This window comes from Somniosus microcephalus, chromosome 4 (assembly GCF_052327205.1).
Source record: "Somniosus microcephalus isolate GS21.2 chromosome 4, FLI_Smic_1.0, whole genome shotgun sequence".
Lineage (NCBI taxonomy): Eukaryota > Metazoa > Chordata > Chondrichthyes > Squaliformes > Somniosidae > Somniosus > Somniosus microcephalus.
In genome coordinates, this window is record NC_140990.1 from 6,796,471 (window position 1) to 6,823,471 (window position 27,001).

At 48.5% G+C, this 27,001-nt stretch overlaps 2 protein-coding genes and 1 long non-coding RNA gene across 3 annotated transcripts in view; 2 read left to right on the forward strand and 1 right to left on the reverse strand.

Moving 5' to 3' along the window:
• The window catches only part of LOC147118219 (uncharacterized), a 97,955-nt gene extending 72,068 nt beyond the window's left edge, over nt 1-25,887 (forward strand). The window contains exons 5-6 of the mRNA XM_085983682.1: nt 16,085-16,096; nt 20,156-25,887. Coding sequence (XP_085839808.1) covers nt 16,085-16,096; nt 20,156-21,130 — 987 coding nt within the window. The 3' untranslated portion in view covers nt 21,131-25,887. The remainder of the gene's footprint in view (nt 1-16,084; nt 16,097-20,155) is intronic.
• Nucleotides 472-8,581, reverse strand: LOC147118220 (uncharacterized). The gene is made up of 2 exons (XM_085984310.1): nt 8,499-8,581; nt 472-1,279 (listed from the first exon to the last, which is right to left on the reverse strand). Exon 2 carries the CDS (start codon nt 1,011-1,013, stop codon nt 498-500), a length of 516 nt encoding a protein of 171 aa, XP_085840436.1. The 5' UTR covers nt 1,014-1,279; nt 8,499-8,581; the 3' UTR covers nt 472-497.
• LOC147118221 (uncharacterized) lies at nt 8,968-14,769 on the forward strand. The gene is made up of 3 exons (XR_015077892.1): nt 8,968-9,324; nt 9,426-9,517; nt 14,467-14,769. It is a non-coding gene; the product is annotated as an uncharacterized LOC147118221 (long non-coding RNA).
• Nucleotides 25,888-27,001: the final 1,114 nt, after the last annotated feature.

The following is a 27,001-nucleotide window of genomic DNA, read 5'->3' on the forward strand; positions in this document are numbered from 1 at the left end:
TAAAACATTCATCCATTCCATGTTCATGTCACCCCAGCTGTCTCGCGGGCCCTGCTCTACAGAACAATGTGAGCTCGCTGGTGTCTCTTCAGGTTCCCGGAGCTTTTAAAGCTCTTCCCACAGTCAGAACAGTGAAAAGGTCTCTCATCAGTGTGAACTCGCTGGTGACCGAGCAGAGTCGAGGACAGAGTGAATCCCTTCCCACACATGGAGCAGGTGAACGGCCTCTCCCCAGTGTGAAATCGCTGGTGTCTCTTCAGCTCCCCGGAGCTTTTAAAGCTCTTCCCACAGACAGAACATGTAAATGGTCTCTTATCAGTGTGAACTCGCTGGTGTACCTTCAGATCCCCAGAGGTTTTAAAGCTCTTCCCACAGTCCGAACATTTAAATGGTCTCTCATCAGTGTGAACTCGCTGGTGTCTCACCAGGTGGGATGACAGAGTGAATCCCATCCCACATACGGAGCAGGTGAATGGTCTCTCCCCAGTGTGAACTCGCTAGTGTCTCACCAGGTGGGATGGCCGAGTGAATCTCTTCCCACACATGGAGCAGGTGAACGGTCTCTTTCCTGCTCTCTCCAGCTGGTGTCCCTTCAGCTCCTGGGACATTTGAAAGCTTATCCCACAGTCGGAATGTTTCACCGGCCTCTCCCCAGTGTGAACTCGCTGGTGTGCCAGCAGATTCGAGGTCCAAGTGAATCTCTTCCCGCACACGGAGCAGGTGAACAGAATCTCTCCTGCTCTCTCCAGCTGGTGTCTCTTCAGATCCTGGGACCTTTTAAATCTCTTCCCACAGTCAGAACATTTAATCGGTCTCTCATCACTGTGAACAAGCTGGTGTCTCAGGAGGGTGGCTGAATCAGAGAATCGCTTCAAAAACACGGAGCAGGTGAACGGTCTCTCATCGGTGTGGACAAGCTGGTGTCTCTTCAGCATGGAGGGTGCAATTAATCGCTGCCCACACACTGAGCCGGTTAAAGGTCCCTCCCTCGTGTGAACTTGCTGGTGTATCATTGGAGCGGATGGCTGAGTGAATCCCTTCCCACACACGGGGCCCGGGTTTCCCCCAGTATGTGGCCACTGGTGTTGCTTCAGGTATTTGTAGATCTTGAAGCTCTTTCAGAACATTTAAAAGGTCTCTCATCAGTGTGAACTCACGGGTGTGCCAGCAGATTGGAGGAGCGACTGAATCAGGTCCTGAGGAATCACGTAACTCTGTTAGATCTTGACGTGATGTTTGGTTTCAGCTTCCTGTCTGTAAATGCTCCACTTCTAAAACCCTGTAAAAGGAGTGTAGAAAGGGTATAGCGCCATCAGTTGTTGTCTACAACATTCCGGTGCCACCACCTGGTTACGTGGGCCCCATTTCCAAATTCCATCTTGTAATTGCGCGCCAGCTTGTCTCCATTTCTCCTTTTGCTCTTTACTAGTATTTTCTTGTAGCTCCATTATATTCACTTCCTGTACCCCACTGACTATCATGACCATATTTATTTCGTTGTTGAACGCGTCCTCTGGTTGCATTTCTTCCACAGCTAGTTTGGCAGCTAGATCTGCATACCTTATCCCGATAGGGGCCTGGTCCTGGGATTCATAGAAACATAGAAGATAGGAGCAGGTGCAGGCCATTCGGCCCCTCGAGCCTGCTCCACCATTCAATGAGCTCATGGCTGATCATCCAAATTCAGTACCCTATTCCTGCCTTCTCTCTATATCCCTTGATCCCTTTAGCCTTAAGAAATATATCCAGCTCCTTCTTGAACACATTTAATGAATTGGCCTCTACTGTAGAGAATTCCACAGGTTCACCACTCTCTGGGTGAAGAAATTCCTCCTAATTTCTGTCCTAAATGGCCTACCCCTTATCCTTAGACTGTGAACCCTGGTTCTGGACTCCCCGACCATCGGGAACATCCTTCCTGCATCTTGTCTGTCCTGTCCTGTCTGAATTTTATAAGTTTCAATGAGATCCCCTCTCATTCTTCTAAATTCCAGCGAGTACAAGCCCAATCATCCCAATCTCTCCACATACGTCATTCCTGCCATCCCAGGTATCAGCCTGGTGAATCTTCGCTGAACTCCTTCCATGGCAAGAACATCCTTCCTCAGATAAGGCCACCAAAACTGCACACAATACTCCAGATGTGGTCTCACCAAGGCCCTGTACAACTGCAGCAAGACATCCTTGTTCCTGTACGCAAACCCTCTCGCTATGAAGGCCAACATACCATTTGCCTTCTTAACCGCGTTTTTTTTGGCTAATTTTGCCTCAAAGAACAAACAGGGTAGAGCCGGTCCCACTGGTGTCCAGCCGTGCCCACAATAACCAGCGGGCCAGAAACAGCCCAATCCACCTCAGTGACTTGGCCCTGAAGTCAAATCAAGTCTCATCAAATGACATCCTTTGTGACTGTGACAAAGGTAAACTATCTCTCCTCGTCCTTCCTGACTTGTCTGCAGCCTTTGACACGGTTGACCACTCCATCCTTCTACCAACGCCTCTCCACTGTCGTCCAGCTGGGTGGGACTCCACTCGCCTGGTTCCATTCTTATCTATCTAATCGTAGCCACAGAATCGCCTGCAACGGCTTCTCTTCCTGCTCCCGCATCGTTACCTCTGGTGTCCCCCAAGGATCTATCCTTGGGCCCCTCCTATTTCTCATCTAAATGCTGCCCCTTGGCGACATCATCTGAAAACACAGCGTCAGTTTCCACATGTACGCTGACGACACCCAGGTCGACCTCCCCACCACTTCTCTCGACCCCTCCACAGTGTCTAAACTGTCAGACTGCTTGTCCGACATCCAGTTCTGGATGAGCAGAGATGTTCTCCAATTAAATATCAGGCAGACCGACTGGCTCCATCCCTCTCACTAACATCTGTCTGAAGCTAAACCAGACCGTTCGCAACCTCGGTGTCACATCTGACCCTGAAATGAGGTTCCGACCCCATATCCGCAGCATCACTAAGAGCGCCTCCTTCCACCTGGGTAACATCGCCCGTCTCGGCCTCCTGCCTCAGCTCATCCGCTGCTGAAACCCTTCCCCGGCCCTTTGTCACCTTTAGACTTGACTATTCCAACACACTCCTGGCTGGCCTCCCACATTCCAGCCCACGTCACCTTGAGCTCATCCAAAACTGCCCGTGCTGTGGCCCCGCCCACTCCCCCTACTCCGCATGCGCTGCCCGCCGCCACACTGCATGCGCGGCAGGACACCGGCTCCCGACGATGAGCCGGCACCGTGCCTGCACACAGACCCCGCATTCTGGGTCGGCCCGGGCAACCGCCAGAGTCCGGATCACCGGCGGAAAGTGACTTTTATCAGGGTTTTTTATATGTAGCAGAGAGAAGCGCGGGCGGGGAGATAAATAAAAAGAAAATACAAACCGGACCATCCCAGCGCCCTCCCGGCACCGAGCGGAGCGGATTGAGCGGCCGCAGCCCCTTGTCTTCTGCAGGGAGCCGGACTGGGGCACGTCATCAACTCCACGGCGGTGACTCACGGGAGCTCCGACCAATAGGGAGAGAGCGGGCGGAGCTTGGAGGACTGAGGTGGCGGCGGGTCCGCCAACCAATCGGGGTGTCCGAGGGGGCGGGACATCCGCCGCCCGCTTCTCCCGCTGCTGAGACAAGTGGAATACAGCAGAGGGCGCTCTTCTGAGTTTGGGGCTCAGGCCTGTTAGTGGAGCAGTGCAGAGGGAACTTTACTCTGCACTGGACTTTACTCCCTCAGCACTGCACTGGAGGGGCAGCACAGAGTTTTAGACTCCAGTCTCTGGAGTGGGACTTCAACCCACAACCTTCTGACTCAGAGGAGAGAGTGCTGCCGCCTGAGCCACGGCTGACACTCGGTATCTAACCCGTGCTGCACCTGCCTTGGGAGTGTTTGATGGGACAGTGTAGAGGGAGCTTTACTCAGTATCTAACCCGTGCTGTACCTGCCCTGGGAGTGTTTGATGGGGCAGTGTAGAGGGAGCTTTACTCTGTATCTAACCCGTGCTGTACCTGCCCTGGGAGTGTTTGATGGGACAGTGTAGAGGGAGCTTTACTCTGTATCTAACCCGTGCTGTACCTGCCCTGGGAGTGTTTGATGGGACAGTGTAGAGGGAGCTTTACTCTGTATCTAACCCGTGCTGTACCTGCCCTGGGAGTGTTTGATGGGACAGTCTACAGGGAGCTTTACTCTGTTTCTAACCCGTGCTATACCTGCCCTCACGAGCAAATTTGGCTAGGATAAATCAAATTAGAGAGTTAAAGGCGTGGCTCAAAGACTGGTGTGGGAGAAATGGGTTATGCTTCTTGGGACACTGGCACCAGTACTGGGACAGGAGAGAGCTGTTCCGTTGGGACGGACTTCACTTGGCCAGTGCTGGGACTAGAATCCTGGCGAATCGAATAACTAGGGCTGTAGAGAGGGCTTTAAACTAATTAGTTGGGGGGAGGTTGCAAGAGAGCGAAAAATAAAAATGTCAGCGGAGAAGGCAATAGAGCAAGGTAGCAGTGGGGGAATTAAAAACCAGAGCGTGTCAGGGACAGAATATATAAAGGTAAAGTAGTAAAGGGGGTAAAAGCAGGAATAAATTGTCGCAAAACATATTTAAAAGTTCTTTATCTGAATGCACACAGCATTCGTAACAAAATAGATGAGTTGACGGTGCAAATAACTACACATGGGTATGATCTGGTGGCCATTACGGAGACATGTCTGCAGGGTGACCATGACTGGGAACTAAACATCCAGGGGTATTTGACTATTAGGAAGGACAGACAGGAAGGAAAAGGAGGTGGGATGGCTGTGTTAATAAAGGATGGAATCACTGCAATAGTGAGAAATGATATTGGGTCAAAGGATCAGGATAGTGAAACAGTTTGGGTGGAAATAAGGAATAATAAGAGGAAAAAGTCACTAGTGGGCGTAGTCTATAGGCCTCCTAACAGTTGCAACTCTGTTGGTCGGAGTATAAATCAGGAAATAGTTGGGGCTTGTAATAAGGGAACAGCTATAATCATGGGAGATTTTAACTTTCATATTGACTGGACAAATCAAATTGGGCAGGGCAGCCTTGAGGAAGAGTTCATAGAGTGCAATAGGGACGGGTTCCTTGAGCAGTATGTTACTGAACCAACCAGGGGGCAGGCAATCTTATATCTGGTCCTGTGTAATGAGACAGGATTAATAAAATATGTCCTAGTAAAGGATACCCTTGGAATGAGTGACTATAATATGGTTGAATTCCAAATTCATTTGGAGGGTGAGAGATTTGGATCTCAAACCAGCGTACTGAGCTTAAATAAAGGAGACTATGAAGGTATGAGAGCAGAGTTGACTAAAGTGGACTGGGAAAATAGATTAAGGTGTAAGACGGTAAATGAGGAAAAAGGGGTGTAAAAGAAAAGACAGCCATCCGTGGCTAAGTAAAGTAATAAAGGATAGTATCCGACTGAAAACAAGGGCATGTAAAGTAGCCAAATCTAGTGGGAGGATAGAAGATTGGGAAGCATTTAAAAGCCAGCAAAGAATAACTAAAAGATTAATTAAGAAAGGGAAGATAGATTATGAAAGTAAACTAGCAAAAAATATAAAAACAGATAGCAAGAGTTTCTACAGTTATATAAAAAGAAAAAGGGTGGCTAAAGTGAATGTTGGTCCCTTAGAGGACGAGACCGGGAAATTAGTAGTGGGGAACATGGAGATGGCAAAAACGCTGAACAAATATTTTGTATCAGTCTTTACAGTAGAGGACACAAAAAATATCCCAACACTGGACAAACAGGGGGCTATAGGGGGGGAGGAGCTAAACACGATTAAAATCACTAAGGAGATGGTACTCAGTAAGATACTGGGACTTAAGGCGGATAAATCCCCTGGACCTGATGGCTTACATCCTAGGGTCTTGAGAGAGGTAGCGGTGGGGATTGCGGATGCATTGGAGGTCATTTTCGAAAACTCCCTGGATTCAGAGAAGGTCCCAGCAGATTGGAAAACTGCTAATGTAACGCCCTTATTTAAAAAGGGAGGTAGACAAAAGGCTGGAAACTATTGACCAGTTAGCCTAACATCTGTGGTTGGTAAAATGTTGGAGTCCATTATTAAGGAAGCAGTAACAGGACATTTGGATCAGCATAATTTAATCGGACAGAGTCAGCATGGTTTTATAAAGGGGAAGTCATGTTTGACAAATTTGCTCGAATTCTTTGAGGATGTAACAAACAGGGTGGATAAAGGGGAACCAATGGATGTGGTGTATTTGGACTTCCGTAAGGCATTTGACAAGGTGCCACACAAAAGATTACTGCAAAAGATAAAAAAATCACGGGATTGGGGGTAATATACTGGCATGGGTGGAAGATTGGCTATCTAACAGAAAACAGAGAGTTGGGATAAATGGTTCATTCTCGGGTTGGCAATCAGTAACTAGTGGTGTTCCGCAGGGGTCAGTGCTGGGACACCAACTCTTAACAATCTATATTAACGATTTGGAGGAGGGGACCGAGTGCAACATATCCAAGTTTGCCGACGATACAAAGATGGGAGGGAAAGCAGTGAGTGAGGAGGACATAAAAAACCTGCAAAAGGACATAGACAGGCTAAGTGAGTGGGCAGAAATTTGGCAGATGGAATATAATGTTGGCAAGTGTGAGGTTATGCACCTTGGCAGAAAAAATCAAAGTGCAAGTTATTATCTAAATGGAGAGAAACTGCAAAGTGCTACAGTACAAAGGGATCTGGTGGTCCTGGTGCATGAAACACAGAAGGTTAGTATGCAGGTACAGCAGGTGATCAGGAAGGCCAATGGAATCTTGGCTTTTATTGCAAGGGGGATGGAGTATAAAAGCAGGGAAGTCTTGCTTCAGTTATACAGGGTACTGGTGAGGCCACACCTGGAATATTGCGCACAGTTTTGGTTTCCATATTTAAGAAAATATATAGTTGCTCTTGAGGCAGTTCAGAGAAGGTTCACTCAGTTGATTCTGGAGAAGAGGGGGTTGACTTATGAGGAAAGATTGAGTAGGTTGAGCCTCTACTCATTGGAATTCAGAAGAATGAGAGGCGATCTTATCGAAACATATAAGATTGTGAGGGGGCTTGATCGGGTGGATGTGGGGAGGATGTTTCCACTGATGGGTGAGACTAGAACTAGGGGGCATAATCTTGGAATAAGGGGCTGCCGTTTCAAAACTGAGATGAGAAACTTCTTCACTCAGAGGTTGGTAAATCTATGGAATTTGCTACCTCAGATAGCTGTGGAAGCTGCAACATTAAATAAATTTAAAACGGAGATAGACAGTTTCCTAACTGATAAGGGAATTAGGGGTTACGGGGAGCTGGCAGGGAAGTGGACGTGAGTCTAGGTTCAGATCAGCCATGATCCTATTGAATGGCGGAGCAGGCCCGAGGGGCCGTACGGCCTACTTATGCTCCTACTTCTTATGTTCTTTTTCTCTTCACATATCTATAAAAGCTTTTACAGTCAGTTTTTATGTTCCTCGCAAACTTACTCTCATATTCTATTTTCCCCTTCTTAATTAATCCCTTTGTCCTCCTTTGTTGAATCCTAAACTGCTCCCAATCCTCAGTTTTACTGCTTTTTCTGGCCAATTTATATGTCCTCTCCTTGGATCTTATGCTATCCCTAATTTCCCTTGTTAGCCACGGTTGAGTCACCTTTTTTGTTTTATTTTTATGCCAAACTGGGATGAACAAATTCTGTAGTTCATCCATGCGGTCTTTGAATGTTTGCCATTGCCTATCCACCGTCAACCCTTTGAGTGACATTCCCCAATCAATCCTACCCAACTCGCTCCTCAGACCATCGTAGTTTCCTTTATTTAAATTTAGGACCCTAGTCTCTGAGTCAACAACTTCATTCTCCATCTTAATGAAGAATTCGATCATATTATGATAACTCTGACCCAAGGGGCCTCGTACAACAAGATTGTTAATTAATCCTTTCTCGTTACATAATACCCAGTCTAAGATGGCCTGATCTCTGGTTGGTTCCTCGACATATTGGTCCAGGAAACCATCCCGTAAACACTCCAGGAATTCCTCCTCCACAGTAGAGGACATGAGAGGGGGGGAGGGAGTCCCTTTAAATGTGGAGGGGGGTGGATGTCCCATTAAATGTGGAGGTGGTGGGTGTCCCTTTAAATGTGGAGCGGGTGGGTATCCCTTTAAATGTGGAGCGGGTGGGTGTCCCATTAAATGTGGAGGTGGTGGGTGTCCCTTTAAATGTGGAGGTGGTGGGTGTCCCTTTAAATGTGGAGGGGGTGGGTGTCCCTTTAAATGTGGAGAGGTGGGGCCGCGCATGCTCATTCGGCCCCCTCACCACAAAACGAGGCTGCCAGTGCGCCTGCGCGGGACTTCCGGGAAGAAGGCGGAAGGCCAGGCCCGGGGAACAGGCGGAATCAGCGGCCGGGGTAAAGTGTTTGGGAAGCGATTTAAATAGAGGGGGAGAGAGCGAGATTATAAAGTAAAATACGAGAAAAACCAAACCTGAGATTCGGGCGGGATCGATCTCCGCGGACACCGAACGGAGCGGCTGACCCGCGCGGGGTGGCGGAGTGAGCTGGAGCAATGTCATTCTGACTGACGGGAGCGCTGACCAATAGGAAGAGGGCTGAGCTCGGAGGCCTGAACTGGGCGGCCTGGTCCTCCAACCAATGGCGGCGCGGTTAGGGGGCGGGACCTTCCTCCCCGGCTCTGAGGCTGGGGCCCGTTTGGGACGTAATCACAGGAAGAGGCCATTGAGGGATGGAGGCCAGCCCGGCCTGTGACTGACGGTATCTCTGACCAATAGGATGAGGCTGGGCCGGGCCCGCCAACCAATAGCGGCGCGGCAAAGGGGCGGGGCCTCCTCCAGCTCCGGTGGGCTGGGGCCGATTGTGACGCGCTGGCCCCAGGTGAGAGCAGCTCAGTGAGCACAGAGCTGGGGCTGGAATCTGGGAGAGGGGCCGCAGGCAGCGGGCCTGGCAAAGGGGCACAAGCTTCACAAACAAGCTCCCCTCTATAGTGCGATTATTTTTCTTTTTCCTCATTTGTGTGGGGTGTCTTTTTTTTTACCTTGCGGTGGCGTGCGCCGATCCAACCGACCCCTGGGCGTTGCGTGCTGGCATCAGCGCGTAATCGGAGGGGGGGTTGATTGACGCGAGTCGCCCGCCAATCAGGAGCGCGGAAAACGCTGGGCGGACCGGGCGGGCTGACGGTCCTCCAACTAATGGCGGCGCGGGACCTCGGTGGGCTGCAGGCCGCTTTCCTGCTTTCATTGTCTGCAGGAGCTGTTAAAGGGAAGGGGAGGAGGGGGTGGAAAAAAAACCAGCTTGTGAGTGTTTATTCCTTTGCATTACCTTTATTGCAAGGCTATTCATCAACTGCATTCATTTAAAAATAAGTGAACCTTTTCTCTTTTTGACTTTTATCCAGAACAAAGAGCCCTGGTGCTGTGAACATTTTGGTGGGCAGCCACTTTTAAAGGGACAAAGACCAGCATTTTTCCTCCACTCTCTCTCTCTGTTGTGAGTATTTGTGGTGGGTGAGAGGGTTGGGGGGTGAGTCAAAGGAGACTGTGGCCCCTTTTCAACAAAAAAAATTGCATGGCCATTTAAAGGGGAATGGGTGCCCCCCAGGTATTTAAAGGGGCATTGCCTCTCTCTGTATCCTGTAAGAGCAGGGAGGTTCTGCTTGAACTGTACAGAACACCAGTTAAGCCACCGGCTAGAGTGCTGCGTGCAGTTCTGCTCGCCCCATTGCAGGAAAGATGTGACTGCTCGAGACCGGAGATTTACGAGGATGTTGCCAGGACTAGAGAATTTCAGCTGCAAGGAAAGATTGAATACATAGAAACATAGAAGATAATCTACATCCTAGGGTACTTAAGGAAGTGGCCCTAGAAATAGTAGATGCATTGCTGGTTATCTTCCAAAATTCGATAGACTCTGGAACAGTACCCATGGATTGGAGGGTAGCTAATGTTACCCCACTGTTCAAAAAAGGTGGTAGAGGGAAAACGGGGAATTACAGACATCGGTAGTGGGGAAAATGCTGGAGTCCATTATAAAAGATGTAATAGCAGAGCACTTGGAAAACAGTGACAGGATCGGAAAAAGTCAACATGGATTTACAAAAGGTAAATCGTGCTTGACTAATCTACTGGAATTTTTTGAGGATGTAACTGGTAAAATCATCATCATCATCGGCGACCACTCGAATTCGAGTATGGTATGTCCTTCATCAGTCATCTACTTGTGGGTCTTCAGGTGGCTGTGGAGGCCAATCCGAGATCCACAGACTCTGCTACAGTGTGGGCATGTAAGACTATTGGTAGTGACTGGAGTATGGGTGGTCTTAAGTTGTTGTCTCTCCTTACGGCGCTGGCGTTTATCCTCAGCGGCACGCTGGAGATTCTTTTCATGTAGTGCGGCACCGTTGTGGATGCATTTTCTCCAATTGTCTCAATCCAGTGCGATTTCCTCCCAGTTATTAATATCGATATGAAACTTTTTAAGGATTACTTTGATGTTATCTTTGTAACGCTTCTTTTGACCACCAGGAGACCTCTGCCCTTCCTTCAACTGGGAGATGCGAGTCCGACATGCGAATGACATGTCCAATCCAACGGAGTTGATGCTGCATGATGAGCGTAGTGATGCTGTAGATATTGGCCTTTTCAAGTATACTCCAGTTGGTACGCTTGTCCTTCCCAGCTGACCCTCAAGATTTTGCGTAGAGAGCATTGGTGGTATTGCTCTAAGGCTTTGAGATGTCTACTGTACATAGTCCAGGTTTCAGCTCCATATAAAAGGGTGGGAAGGATGATGGCTTTGTATACAAGAATTTTAGTTTGGACTTGGAGGCCATGATTTTCAAAGACTCTCCTCCTCAGTTTAGAAAAGGCTGCACTTGCACAACTCAGGCGGTGATGGATTTCAGAATCAATGTCAGCTTTGGAGGATAAATGGCTACCAAGATATGGAAAGGTGTTGACGTTTTCAAGGGTGTTATTATCAATCTTTATAGAGGGAGGAGTTGCAAGCTGATTAGGTGATGGCTGGAGGAGCACCTGGGTTTTCTTTATGTTCCTGGTGAGGCCCAGAAGTTTGTAGGCTCTGGAAAAAGCATTCAAGGTGTTTTGTAGATCATGCTCGGAAAGAGCTGTGATGGCATTATCATCTGCATACTGTAACCCCATAATGGTAGTGATGGAGACTTTGCTCTTGGGCTTAAGCCTGTTGAGATTGAAAATTCGGCCATCAGGACGGTAAAGGATTTGAATTCCGGTGGGCAGATCATTGCCGATGAGATGGAGGATAACTGAGATTAACACTGCAAAAAGCGTTGGAGCAATGATGCAGCCCTGTTTTACTCCAGTGTCAACTGTAAAGGGCTCTGAAATAGAACCGCTGCTGCTGAGAACTGCTGCGGACATGTTGTCATGTAGCAGCCTCAGAACTAAGATGAATTTATCGGGGCAACCAAGCTTAGCCAAGATATGCCATAAAGTCTGGCGTTGGACGGTGTCAAAAGCTTTAGTTAAGTTTATGAAAGCTATGAACAGTGGTTGCTTTTGTTCACGGCATTTCTCCTGTTATTGACATGCTGTGAAGATCATAGCTGTTCCTCTGGATGGTCGGAAACCACACTGCGACTCCGGAAGCACCTCCTCAGATAACGGCAAAAGTCTGTTAGCAAGGACACGGGCAAGCACTTTTCCTGTGGAAGAAAGAAGGGAGATACCTCGGTAGTTACCACACACCGACTTTCCCCCCTTTTTAAAGATAGTAACAATCAAAGCGCCTCTGAGATCTTCTGGAATTTCTTCCTGCTGCCATATTTTTTAGGAGGAAGGCATGCATGTGTGTCAGGAGCTCAGGGCCACCTTTTTTAAGGATTTCTGCTGGAATCCCATCTGAGCCGGCAGATGTAACTGGTAAAATAGATAAGGGAGAACCAGTGGATGTGGTGTATTTGGACTTTCAAAAGGCTTTCGATAAGGTCCCACATAAGAGATTAGCGTGTAAAGTTAAGGCACATGGGATTGGGGGCAAGGTATTGACTTGGATAGAGAACTGGATGGCAGACAGAAAGGAAAGAGTTGGAATAAACGGGTCTTTTTCCGAGCGGCAGGCAGTGACTAGTGGGGTACCGCAGGGATCGGTCCTTGGACCCCAGCTATTTACAATATATATCAATGATCTGGACGAGGGAACTAGATGTAAAATCTCCAAGATTGCAGACGACACAAAGCTGGGTGGGCGTGTGTGCTGTGAGGAGGATGCTGAGAAACTCCAGTATGATTTGGACAGGTTGGGTGATTGGGCAGAAGCATGGCAGATGCAATATAACATGGATAAATGCGAGGTTATCCACTTTGGTGTCAAAACCAGGAAGGCAGATTATTATCTGAATGGCAATAGATTGGGAGAAGGGGACGTGCAATGAGACCTGGGTGTCCTTGTGCACCAGTCGCTGAAGGTAAGCATGCAGGTGCAGCAGGCGGTTAAGAAGGCAAATGGTATGTTGACCTTCGTAGCGAGAGGGTTTGAGTACAGGAACAAGGATGTCTTGCTGCAGTTGTACAGGGCCTTGGTGAGACCACATCTTGAGTATTGTGTGCAGTTTTGGTCACCTTATCTGAGGAAGGATGTTCTTGCCATGGAAGGAGTACCGTGAAGATTCACCAGACTGATACTTGGGATGGCAGGAATGACGTATGAGGAGAGATTGGGTCGATTGGGCTTGTACTCGCTGGAGTTTAGAAGAATGAGAGGGGGTCTCATTGAAACTTATAAAATTCTAACAGGACTGGACAGACTGGATGCAGGAAGGATGTTCCCGATGGCCGGGGAGTCCAGAACCAGGGGTCACAGTCTAAGGAAAAGGAGTAAGCCATTTAGGACAGAGATGAGGAGGAATTTCTTCACCCAGAGAGTGGTGAACCTGTGGAATTCTCTACCACAGAAGGCAGTGGAGGCCAATTCATTAAATATATTCAAGAAGGAGTTGGATATATTTCTTAAGGCTAAAGGGATCAAGGGGTATGGGGAGAAAGCAGGGACCGGGTACTGAAATTGGATGATCAGCCATGATCTCATTGAATGGCAGAGCAGGCTCGAGGGGCCGAATGGCCTACTCCTGCTCCTATCTTCTATGTTTCTATGAACCCCAGGACCAGGCCCCTGTAGGGAATAGGTGTGCAGATCTAGGCGCAAAACTAGCTGCAGAAGAACTGCAACCAGAGGAAGCGTTCATAAACTAAATAATTATGGTCATGATAGTCAGTGGGGTACAGGAAGTGAATATAATGGAGCTACAAGAAAATACTAGTACAGGGCAAAAGGAGAAATGGAGACAAGCTGGCGCACAATTACAAGATGGAATTTGGAAATGGGGCCCACGTAACCAGGTGGTGGCACTGGAATGTTGTAGACAACAACTGATGGCGCTATACCATGGTGTAACACATACTGGCAGAAGTAACATGTTGCACCTACTGAGACAGTACTGGTGGTGGCCAAAGATGGGTCGGGAAGTAGCAAAATATTGCCACCGCTGTATAATATGCGCAAGAATAATGTAGGACAGAGATGTCGAGTTAGAGTAGCAAACCAACCCAGGCCCCAAGGACCCTGGGAAAACTTACAAATTGACTTTACCGGCCCCTTAGCGCAGGACCGGGGGAAGAAATATTGCCTGGTAATAATTGACCAATTTACCAGGTGGGTGGAAGCCTTTGCCACCCGAGACTGCTCTGCAAAAACAGTTGCACTAATATTGGCTACCGAGGTTATACCCCGTTGGGGAGTGCCTCTGCAAATTGACTCAGACAACGGCACTCATTTCACCAGCAAAATAATGAAAGAAATCTGTAAGCTGCTACATGTGACACAAAAATACCACATACTATATCACCCGCAGAGCTCGGGGATGGTAGAAAGAATGAATAGGACACTGAAAAACGTGCCGACAAAAGCCACCCAAGAAACAGGGAAGGGATGGTCGGAATTATTACCCAGCATACTAATGAGGCTGTGAGCCACCCCAGGACGAACGACCGGACTGACCCCCTATGAATTAATGACAGGACGAGCTATGAGACTACCAGAGGATTTGGCTGGAGGGGTGGGAGAACCAGGACCAGTACAAGATAGATTAAGGCGATACTTAGTACAACTAAATCAGGAGGTACAAGTACTAAATAAAGAAGTAAGGAACCAACAACAGATTAAAGATCTAGAAAGGCAGAATGCTGGACTTAAACCAGACGAGTTGCCCAGAATAGGTCAACAAGTAATGACGCAAGTTATCGGAAGAAAGGGAATGGGGCCCGTTGGATGGGGCCATGTACTGTATTAATGATAAGTGATACGTGTGTTTGTCTACAAGAACCGATGGGTATGCGATGGAAGCAATGGACCCAGGTGAAACCATTTAACACTAAAGACCCCCATTCTACCCTCTCCTCCAGGGGAAAGAGCTCGGAAGACGACCAGACCTCTGTTTAAATTACAGATAAACATGGATCCAGTCGACCCTTTATATCAGAGGGTCCGTCTCGGGGAGAAGAAGCTCTCCCGGTTTACCCTTACACCCGAGAACTCATTTTTAATGTGGAAGCAAGTCATCCTCGGTTCCGAGGGACTGCCTAAGCAGAAAGAAGAAGATATAATTGGAGTAAGACTTCTTTACTCCTGTACTCAAATCCTCTTGTAATGAAGGCCAGCATACCATTTGCCTTCTTAACTGCCTTTCACGACCACCGGACGTCCCAAAGCGCTTTACAGCCAATGAAGTACTTTTGAAGTGTAGTCACTGTTGTAATGTGGGAAACGTGGCAGCCAATTTGTGCACAGGAAGCTCCCACAAACAGCAATGTGATAATGACCAGATAATCTGTTTTTTCATCATGTTGATTGAGGGATAAATATTGGGCTCAAAACACCGGGGATAAAGTCTTAGAAATAGCACCACGGGATCTTTTACATCCACCTGAGGGGGCAGACGGGGGCCTCGGTTTAACGTTTCATCCGTAGGACGGCACCTCTGACAATGCGGCTGTACCTCAGTACTGCCCCTCCAACAGTGCGGAGCTCCCTCAGTATTCCCCCTCCAGCAGTGTGGAGCTCCCTCAGTATTCCCCCTCCGATAGTGCGGCGCTCCCTCAGTACTGTCCCTCCGACAGTGTGGCGCTCCCTCAGTACTGTCCCTCCGACAGTGCGGCGCTCACTCAGTACAGCCCCTCCGACAGTGCAGCGCTCACTCACTACTGCCCCTCCGACAGTGCAGAGCTCCCTCAGTACTGCCCCTCCGACAGTCCAGAGCTCCCTCAGTACTGCCCCTCCGACAGTGCGGCGGTCCCTCAGTACTGACCCTCCGACAGTGCGGCGCTCCCTCAGTACTGCCCCTCCGACAGTGCGGCGCTACCTCAGTACTGCCCCTCCGACAGTGCGGCGCTCCCTGAGTACTGCCCCTTCGACAGTGCGGCGCTGCCTCAGTACTGCCCCCCCGACAGTGATGCGCTCCCTCAGTACTGCCCCCCCGACAGTACGGCACTCCCTCAGTACTGCCCCCCCGACAGTGCGGCGCTCCCTCAGTACTGCCCCTCCGACAGTGCGGCGCTCCCTCAGTACTGCCCTTCCGACAGTGCGGCGCTCCCTCAGTACTGCCCTTCCGACAGTGCGGCGCTCCCACAGTGCGGAGCTCCCTCAGTACCGCCCCTCCGACAGTGCGGCGCTCCCTCAGTACCGCCCCTCCGACAGTGCGGCGCTCCCTCAGTACCGCCCCTCCGACAGTGCGGCGCTCCCTCAGTACCGCCCCTCCGACAGTGCGGCGCTCCCACAGTGCGGCGCTCCCTCAGTACCGCCCCTCCGACAGTGCGGCGCTCCCTCAGTACCGCCCCTCCGACAGTGCGGCGCTCCCTCAGTACCGCCCCTCCGACAGTGCGGCGCTCCCTCAGTACTGCCCCCCGACAGTGCGGCACTCCCTCAGTACTGCCCCTCCGACAGTGCGGCGCTCCCTCAGTACTGCCCCCCGACAGTGCGGCACTCCCTCAGTACTGCCCCTCCGACAGTGCGGCGCTCCCTCAGTACTGCACTAGAGTGTCAGCCTCGCTTTATATGCTCAAGTCCCTGGAGCGGGATTTGAACCCACAACCTTCTGACTCTGCTATCCGCTGAGCCACAGCTGACTCCAGTCTTTTACACAGTTTCATCATAACTTCCTTGCTTTTGCACTCTAAGCCTCTCCTAAAGCAGGGAGTTATGATGAATTGTTAAACAGTTTTTTTTGCAGAGTGACCAAGGCTGTGTTTCGGAAACAATTGTGCATTTGAAAGCAGCTTGTATTGTGAAGCTTGTGCCCCTTTGCCAGGCCCGCTGCCTGCGGCCCCTCTCCCAGATTCCAGCCCCAGCTCTGTGCTGACTGAGCTGCTCTCACCTGGGGACAGCACGTCACAATCGGCCCCAGCGCACCTGAGCTGGAGAGGAGGCCCCGCCCCCTTGCCGCGCCGCCATTGGTTGGAGGACCAGGCCGCCCAGTTCAGTCCTCCCAGCTCAGCCCTCGTCCTATTGGTCCGCGCTCCCGTCAGTCACAGGCCCGGGCCAGCCTCCACCTGAATGGCCTCATCCTCTGATGACGTCACAATCGGGCCCCAACGCACCAGCGCCGGGAGAGCAAAGTCCCGCCCCCTTGCCGCGCCGCCATTGGTTGGAGGACCAGGCCGCCTAGTTCAGTCCTCCCAGCTCAGCACTCTTCCTATTGGTCAGAGCTCCCGTCAGTCACAGGCCCCGCTCCGCTCCGTTTGGCGTCCACGGAGGTCCCGCCCGCCCGACTCTCAGGTTTCGGTTTTCTCGTATTTTACTTTATAATCTCGCTCTCTGCTCCCCCGCCTCACCTCGATTTAAATCGATTCCCCAACACTTTACTTTACCCCGGCCGCTGAATCCGCCTCTTATCCGGGCCCGGCCTTCCGGCTGCTCCCCGGAGGCGGCGCACTGGCAGTCTGGTGTTATGGTGGGGCTGAATGAGCATGTGCGGCCCCGCCTCTCGACATTTAAAGAGACACCCACCCCCTCCACATTTAAAGGGACCCCACCCCCTCCACATTTAAAGGGACTCCCTCCCCCCTCTCGTGTGTTCTTCTGATTAAAGGGACTGTGACAATTCCCCCAGCCACCGCACTTTAGCAAGTTTGTGAAAGACCTTGAGAGCCAGCCAGTGGCTCAGTTGGGAGCGCCCTCGTATCTCAGTCAGAAAGTTGTGGGTTCAAAGTCCCCACTCCAGGGACTCGAGCACATAAACCTAGGCTGACGTTATGGTGGGGCCGAATGAGCATGCGCGGCCCCCCACTGTCGGAGGGGCAGTACATGAAAGAGCGCCGCACTGTGGGAGGGGCAGTACTGAGGGAGCACTGCACTGTCGGAGGGATAGTACTGAGGGAGCACTGCACTGTCGGAGGGGCAGTACTGAGGGAGCGCTGCACTGTCGGAGGGGCTGTACTGAGGGAGTGCCGCACTGTCGGAAGGTCAGTACTGAGGGAGTGCCGCACTGTCGGAGGGGCAGTACTGAGGGAGCGCCGCACTGTCGGAGGGGCAGTACTGAGGGAGCGCCGCACTGTCGGAGGGGCAGTACCGAGGGAGCGCCGCACTGTCGGAGGGCCGTCTTTCCGAAGAGACGTTCAGGTGGACATAAAAGATCCCATTATTTCGCAGAAGGGCAGGAGAGTTATCGCCGGTGTCCTGGCCATTATTTATCATGTAAATTGGCTGCAGTGTTTCCCACATTACAACAGCGACTACACTTCAAAAAGTAATTCATTGGCTGTAAAACCGTTGGTCGTGAAAGGCGCTGTATAAAGGCCAGTCTTTAACATAAGAACATAAGAAATAGGAGCAGGAGTAGGCCAATCGGCCCCTCGAGCCTGCTCCACCATTCAATAAGATCATGGCTGATCTGATCCTAACCTCAAATCTTCTATCACTCTGCATCCACCCGAACCCATGTGATCTCCCGGGAGAGGCGAAAAACCAGATAAAGACCCAATGGCCAATTTGGGAGAAAGAAATCTGGGAAATTCCTCTCCGACCCATCTAGGCGATCGAAATTCTTCCAGGAGATCACTCTGTCCCTATATTTTCTACAGTACTTACCTTCTGTAAAGGTGATCTCCACCCCAGCCAGGAACAGGAACAAAACCATCTCCTGAAATCTAACACAGAATTAGAACACAGTAGGAGCAGAACCAGGCTACACGGCCCCTGGGCCCACTCCACTACCCACAGGACAATGACCATTCCGAACCTAGACTCATGTCCAATTTCCTGCCCGCTCCCCGTAACCCTTAATTCCCTTTACTTCCAGGAAACTATCTATTTCTGTTTTAAATTTATTTAATGATGTAGCTTCCACAGCTTTCTGGGGCAGCAAATTCCACAAACCTACCACCCTCTGAGTGAAGAAGTTTCTCCTCATCTCAGTTTTGAAAGAGCAGCCCCTTATTTTAAGATTATGCCCCCTAGTTCTAGTTTCACCCATCATTGGGAACACCCTCACCGCATCCACCCGATCCAACCCCTTCACAATCTTATATGTTTCAATAAGATCGCCTCTCATTCTTCTGAACTCCAATGAGTAGAGTCCCAATCTACTCAAACTATCCTCATATGACCACCCCCTCATCCCCGGGATTAACCGAGTGAACCTTCTTTGTACTGACTCGAGAGCAAGTGTGTCTTTTCTTAAGTATGGACACCAAAACTGTATGCAGTATTTCAGGTGCGGTCTCACCAATACCTTGTACAACTGCAGCAATACCTCCCTGTTTTTATATTCTATCCCCCTAGCAATAAAAGCCAACATTCCATTGGCCGCCTTAATCACTTGCTGCACCTGCATACTAACCTTTTGAGTTTCGTGCACCAGGACCCCCAGATCCCTTTGTACTGCAGTACTTTCCAGTTTCTTGCCATTAAGATAATAACTTGCTCTATGATTTTTCCTGCTAAAGTGCATAATCTCACACTTTCCAGTATTGTATTCCATCTGCCAAATCTCTGCCCACTTACTTAGCCTGTCTATGTCCCTTTGCAGGTTTTTTATGTCCTCCTCACTCACTACTTTCCGTCCCATCTTTGTATCATCTGCAAACTTTGATATGTTACACTCGGTCCCCTCCTCCAAATCGTTAATATAGATTGTAAAGAGTTGGGGACCCAGCACTGACCCCTGCGGAACACCACTAGTTACTGGTTGCCAGTCTGAGAATGAACCATTTATCCCAACTCTCTGCTTTCTGTTAGACAGCCAATCCTCCACCCACGCCAGAATATTACCCCCAATCCTGTGATTTTTTTATCTTGAGCAATAATCTTTTGTGTGGCACCTTGTCAAATGCCTTTTGGAAGTCTAAATACACTACGTCCACTGGTTCCCCTTTATCCACCCTGTATGTTACTTCCTCAAAAAACTCCAGCAAATTTGTCAAACATGACTTCCCCTTCATGAAACCATGCTGACTTTGTCCTATTAAATTATGTTTATCCAAATGTCCCGTTACTTTCTCCTTAATAATGGACTCTCAACATTTTACCAACCACAGATGTTAGGCTAACCGGTCTATAGTTTCCAGCCTTCTGCCTACTACCCTTTTTAAATAAGAGTGTTACATTAGCAGTTTTTCAATCTGCCGGGACCTTTGCTGAGTCCAGTGAGTTTTGGAACATTATTACCAATGCATCCACAATCCCTACTACTTCCCTCAAGACCCTAGGATGCAAGCCATCTCTCCTGTATTTACATTAATTACTTATATAAACCTCTTTTACTGTCTCTTGCAAGGGGAGGAATTGCAGACGGGCAGCTTAACGCAAACTTCACACGAAGATCTGACAGAGTCACTCGATTCATCAGGACCTGAATATCATCGACATATGGAAGCAGAAAGCAGCACTCAGAATGCGGGCAAACTGCACACGTGTCTTATGTGTGGACGTGGATTCAACCGAAGGTGCAGCCTGGGGAGGCACAAGTGTAACCAAAGCAAGGAGAGTCTGTGCAAATGTCGGGAATGCGGGAAGGGATTCAGTTGCCTTTCCGAGCTGGAGACTCATCAACGCAGTCACACTGTGAAATGGCCGTTCACCTGCACCGTGTGTGGGAAGGGATTCACTCATTCAAGCACCTTGCGGGCACACCAGCGAGTTCACACTGGGGAGAGGCCGTTCACCTGCTCCGACTGCGGGAAGGGATTCACTCAACAATCCAACATGCTGACACACCAGCGAGTTCACACCGGGGAGAGGCCGTTCACCTGCTCAGTGTGTGGGAAGGGATTCACTCAACAATTCGCCCTGCTGAGACACCGGCGAGTTCACACCGGGGAGAAGCCGTTCACCTGCTCTCACTGTGAGAAGAGGTTTAACCAGTCTTGCAACCTGTTGATACACGAGCGTGTTCACACCGATGAGAGCCCTTTTCAGTGCCACGACTGCGAGAAGGGCTTCAGAAGATCCAGCGACCTGCTACGGCACCAGCAAGTCCACACCGGGGAGAGGCCGTTCACCTGCTCAGTGTGTGGGAAGGGGTTCCCTTTCTCCTCCGCCCTGCTGATGCACCAGCTGGTTCACACTAACGAGAGGCCGTTCACCTGCTCCGAGTGCGGGAAAGGATTCAATTGTCCCTCCACTCTGCGGGAACACCAGCTGCTTCACACTGACGAGAGGCCGTTCTCCTGCTCCGAGTGCGGGAAAGGATTCACTCGTCTCACCTATCTGCGGAAACACCAGCTGGTTCACACTGACGAGAGGCCGTTTAAATGTTCCGTCTGCGACAAGAGTTTCAAATGCTCCAAGAGCCTGAAGAAGCATCGACGCATCCACACCGGGGAGAGGCCGTTCAGCTGCTCTCACTGCGAGAAGAGGTTTACGCAGTCATCCGATCTTCAGAAACACCAGCTCACCCACACCGGGAAGAGGCCGTTCCTCTGCTCAGTGTGTGAAAAGGGATTCACCACTTCATTTCACCTGTTGAGACACCAACGAGTTCACACTGGGGAGAGGCCGTTCCCCTGCTCAATGTGTGAAAAGGGATTCACCAGTTCATCTAACCTTCTGAGACACCAGCGAGTTCACACCTGAGCGCACTGCTCCCATTCTGCTGTCAATCACATGAAGGACTATTCTGTGTTGATAATGGCAATTACGGGGTTGGGCGGCGGGGGTGCGGTTTGAAGATGCTGATAACCCCAGTAACTAGGCTGGAGTTTAAAAGGGGTCAGCCTCGGCTCAGTGGGTGACACTCTCACCTCTAGAGTCAGAAGGTCGTGAGTTTGAGTCCCACTCTGGAGACTTGAGCACGTAATCTAGGCTGACACTCCAGGGCAGTACTGAGGGAGAGCTGCTCTGTCAGAGGTGCCATCTTTTGGATGCGACGTTAAACCGCTGCCCTGTCTGCCCTCTCAGGTGGGTGTAAAAGATCCCGTGGCCGTCATTTTGAAAAGCAGAAGCGAGATAGGATCTCGACTCAGAAGATCAGGAAGTAGAATAAGGAGCGAAGTAATAACAAGGGGCAGAAAACACTGGTAGGAATAGTATATAGGCCCCCTAACCGTAGCTATACCGTTAGACAGAATATTAATCAAGAAATAGCAGGAGCTTGCAACAAAAGTAATGCAATAATCTTGGGGGACTTTAATCTTCATATAGAATGCACAAATCAAATTGGCAAATGTAGTCTGGAGGATGAGTTCATGGGATGCATTTGGGACAGTTTCCCAGAACAATATGTCATGGACCCAACCAGGAAACAGGCTATTTTAGATCATGTGTTGTGTAATGAGACAGGGTTAATTAGCAATCTCATAGTAAAGGATCCTCTGGGGCAGAGTGATCATAATATGATAGAATTTCACGTTAATTTTGAGAGTGACTTGCCTCAGTCCAAAACTAGAGTCTTAAACTTAAATAAAGCCTATTGCATAGGTATGAGGGGCGAGTTGGCTAAGGGAGATTGGAAAAATAGATTAAAAGGGTATAGCGTAGATAAGCAGTGGCTAGCATTTAAAGAAATATTTCATAATTCTCAACAAAAATACATTCCATTGCGAAACAAAAACTCCACGGGAAAAGTGATCCAACCGTGGCTAACGAAAGAAGTTAAGGATAGCATTAGATTGAAAGAAGAAGTTTATAATGTTGGAAAGAATAATAGTAAGGCTGAGGATTGGGAGAGTTTCAGAAACCAGTAAAGGTTGACCAAAAATTGATAAAAAAGGGAAAAAGTAGAATGAGAGAAAAATAGCAAGAAATATCAAAGCAGATTGTAAGAGTTTCTACAAGTATGTAAAAAGGAAAAGAGTAGCAAAAGTAAACGTTGGACCCGTAGAGGCTGAGGCAGGAGAAATTATTATGGGGAATAAGAAAATAACAGAAAAGTTAAAAAAAAATGTCTTCACAGTAGGAGACACAAAAAACATACCAAAAATGGTGGGGAACCAAGGGTGTAATGAGGGTGAGGAACTTAACGTAATTAATATAAGTAGAGAAAAGGTAAACATAGAAACATAGAAGATAGGAGCAGGAGTAGGCCATTCGGCCCCTCGAGCCTGCTCCGCCATTCAATGAGATCATGGCTGATCATCCAAATTCAGTACCCTGTCCCTGCCTTCTCTCCATATCTTTTGATCCCTTTAGCCTTAAGAAATATATCCAACTCCTTCTTGAATATATTTAATGAATTGGCCTCTACTGCCTTCTTTGGCAGAGAATTCCACAGGTTCACCACTCTTTGGGTGAAGAAATTCCTCCTCATCTCTGTCCAAAATGGCTTAACCCTTATCCTTAGACTGTGACCCCTGGTTCCGGACTCCCCTACCATCGGGAACATCCTTCCAGCATCTAGTCTGTCTAGTCGTGTTAGAATTTTATAAATTTCAATGAGATCCCCTCTCATTCTTCTAAACTCCAGCGAGTACACGCCCAATCAACCCAATCTCTCCTCATACGTCATTCCTGCCATCCCAGGTATCAGCCTGGTGAATCTTCGCTGCACTGCTTCCATGACAAGAACATCCTCCCTCAGATAAGGCGACCAAAACTGCACACAATACTCAAGATGTGGTCTCACCAAGGCCCTGTACAACTGCAGCAAGACATCATTGTTCCTGTACTCGAACCCTCTCGCTACGAAGGCCAACATACCATTTGCCTTCTTAACCGCCTGCTGCACCTGCATGCTTACCTTCAGCAACTGGTGCACAAGGACACCCAGGTCTCATTGCACTTCCCCTTCTCCCAATCTATTGCCATTCAGATAATAATCTGCCTTCCTGTTTTTGACACCAAAGTGGATAAGCTCGCATTTATCCACGTTATATTGCATCTGCCATGATTCTGCCCAATCATCCAACCTGTCCAAATCATACTGGAGTTTCTCGGCATCCTCCTCACAGCACACACGCCCACCCAGCTTTGTGTCGTCTGCAAACTTGGAGATATTACATCTAGTTCCCTCGTCCAGATCATTAATATATATTGTGAATAGCTGGGGTCCAAGGACCGATCCCTGCGGTACCCCACTAGTCACTGCCTGCCACTCAGAAAAAGAGCCGTTTATTCCAACTTTTTGCTTCCTGTCTGCCAACCAGTTCTCTATCCAAGTCAATACCTTGCCCCCAATCCCATGTGCCTTAATTTTACACGCTAATCTCTTATGCGGGACCTTAACGAAAGCCTTTTGAAAATCCAAATACACCACATCCACTGGTTCTCCCTTATCTATTTTACCAGTTACATCCTCAAAAAATTCCAGTAGATTAGTCAAGCACGATTTACATTTTGTATATCCATGTTGACTTTGTCCGATCCGGTCACTTTTTTCCAAGTGCTCTGCTATTACATCTTTTATAATGGACTCTAGCATTTTCCCCACTACCGATGTCAGGCTTACTGGTCTGTAATTCCCCTTTTCTCTTTACCACCCTTTTTGAACAGTGGGGTAACATTAGCTACCCGCCAATCCATGGGTACTGTTCCAGACTATCGAATTTTGGAAGATGACCAGCAATGCTTCTACTATTTCTAGGGCCACTTCCTTAAGTACCTTAGGATGTAGATTATAAGGCCCTGGGGATTTATAGGCCCTCAATCCCATCAATTTCCCTAACACCATTTCCCTACAAATACTGATTTCTATCAGTTCCTCCCTTTCATTAGACCCTATGTTCCCCGACATCTTTGGGAGGTTACTTGTGTCCTCCTTTGTGAAGGCAGAACCAAAGTATGTATTTAATTGGTCTGCCATTTCTTTGTTCCCCATTATGAATTCCGCTGATTCTAACTGCAAGGGACCTATGTTTGACTTCACCAATCTTTTTCTCTTCACATATCTATAAAAGCTTTTACAGTCAGTTTTTATGTTCCCTGCAAGCTTACTCTCATACTCTATTTCCTCCCTCTTAATTAATCCCTTTGTCCTCCTTTGTTGGATCCTAAACTGCTCCCAATCCTCAGGTTTACTGCTTTTTCTGGCCAATTTATATGTCCTCTCCTTGGATCTTATGCTATCCCTAATTTCCCTTGTTAGCCACGGTTGAGTCCCCTTTTTTGTTTTATTTTTATGCCAAACTAGGATGAATAAATTCTGCAGTTCATCCATGCGATCTTTGAATGTTTGCCATTGCCCATCCACCGTCAACCCTTTGAGTGACATTCCCCAATCAATCCTACCCAACTCGCACCTCATACCATCGTAGTCTCCTTTATTTAAATTCAGGACCCTAGTCTCTGAGTGAACTATTTCACTCTCCATCTTAATGAAGAATTCTATCATATTATGATCACTCCGACCCAAGGGGCCTCGCACAACAAGATTGCTAATTAGTCCCATTAGGTACTAGGAAAACTAATGGGACTAAAAGCCGACTAATCCCCTGGACCTGACGGCCTACATCCTAGGGTTGTAAAAGAGGTGGCTGAAGAGATTTTGGATGCATTGGTTTTGATCTTCCAAAATTCCCTATATTGTAGCATGGTCCCACCGGATTGGAAGGTTGCAAATGTAACACTGCTATTCAGGGAAGGTGGGAGAGGAAAAACAGGGAACTACAGGCCAGTTAGCTTGACGTCACTGTCGGATAGGGTGTACCTGTAGGATTTAGTGAACATTATTAAGATTCGATAACCATTCTAATATAACTATAATATGTGAAATTGTATGTTAGAGCCTAAAATCCTGTATAAAATGGAGAATGCCTGAGAGCAAAGCAGGATGGGATTATGCTAACCTGACTAAAAAGCTCTGTTTAAAATTACTGAAGTAATGGAATGTTGTGCTAAGTTTATGGAGACGAGGAATTCAGCAATATTATGCTTAAAAGAGATAAAAACTAGAGAGATAGATAAGAGTTGGAGACGTTCTTCATTGGTCCAGCTATAGGATGGACAGACTGTCAACATTCTAGGAAGTGTTCTGTGAAAAGTGAAGATCTGAGATAAGGGTACTTTGTTATGCAGAGCGAAAAAGTCAGAAGGATCAAACAAGGTCATAAGATGGGTAACGAGGGAAGCAAGACTTTTTACCAGGTGTTAGACGGTTAATTACTGCCACGTAGGCAAAACGAGAGGGAAAGGGTATAAAGATACAGGTTTTGAACATCGAAAGCGCGCACCGTGTAACCAGAGATTGATAGGAGCTTCGGTCAACAAAACACAGCAAGATCCCAAGGAAGCACGCATGGGTCAACGGAACACAGCAACATACATCAGGAGACTTGTGTTGCGCTCACTCGGAAGGAACGCCGGGGTTTGAATGAACAGACTGTGACTATCTTGTTAAGTACTACTTCTTTGTACCGGATGTTTAATGTTTAATAAATCTGTTTTACTGATACACAATATACCTGTGCCCAGAGTGGTTTGTGTAGTCACGGACTGTTTTACCGATACACAATATACCTGTGCCCAGAGTGGTTTGTGTAGTCACGGACTGTTTTACCGATACACAATATACCTGGACCCAGAGTGGTTTGTGTAGTCACGGACTGTTTTACTGATACGCAATCTACCTGTACCCAGAGTGGTTTGTGTAGTCACGGACTGTTTTGCTGATACGCAATATACCTGGACCCAGAGTGGTTTGTGTAGTCACGGACTGTTTTACTGATACACAATATACCTGGACCCAGAGTGGTTTGTGTAGTCACGGACTGTTTTGCTGATACACAATATACCTGGACCCAGAGTGGTTTGTGTAGTCATGGACTGTTTTACTGATACACAATGGCCCAGAAGTTAGGGTCGGGGGCTTGCCGCGGGTGCAAGCCCCCGATGTGCACTTACCTGGCGCACCGGCCGTTGTGCTCTCGGGGCGCGTGGAATTCCGTTTTCCTGAGGATCACTCCCGGGCAGCGTCTGACGTCACGCCGCCCAGGAGTGCAGCCAGCGCGGAGTGTAAGTGAGACACGCCCTGTGAAGTCGCATTAGCATAGGACACGCCCCCAATCTTTCTCAAAAGCTCAAGGCTTGGTACATGCAGAGCAGCATTGTAAGTAGATTCTTTATATTTTTATGAATCTTTTGGTAACTTTTATAAACTTTTAAATACTTTTACATGATTTTGAAGAATCTGAAATAGTTTTAAAGAGATTTGAAGCAATTTAAAGAGTTTTAAAAGCCCTGAAAGCATTTTCTTCATTCATTTTATTTAATTAGCAAAGTGAAATGGCTGGAATGAGCACAATTCACGTCATTAAAAGAACTCAGAATTTCACTGACGATGACCTCAGCAATCTCCTCAACGAGGTGGAGGCGATGCGCCTGCGCATCATTGGGAATGAGAAGTCCAGGGCGCTGCGAAAAGGACAGATGATAGCTTGGTCAGAAGTTGCCCAGGCTGTCAGCATGAACTCCACCATTCCACGTACAGCGGAACAATGCCGCAAGAAATTTAGTGATTTATTGCGATCTGTCAAGGTTTGTACAGTTACTAGAACAGTCAACTGTAACATTGCT

Coding starts and splice junctions, on each gene's coding strand:
- LOC147118220 (XM_085984310.1), bottom strand. CDS start 1,013: ATGATACACCAGCAAGTTCACACGAGGGAGGGACCTTTAACCGGCTCA.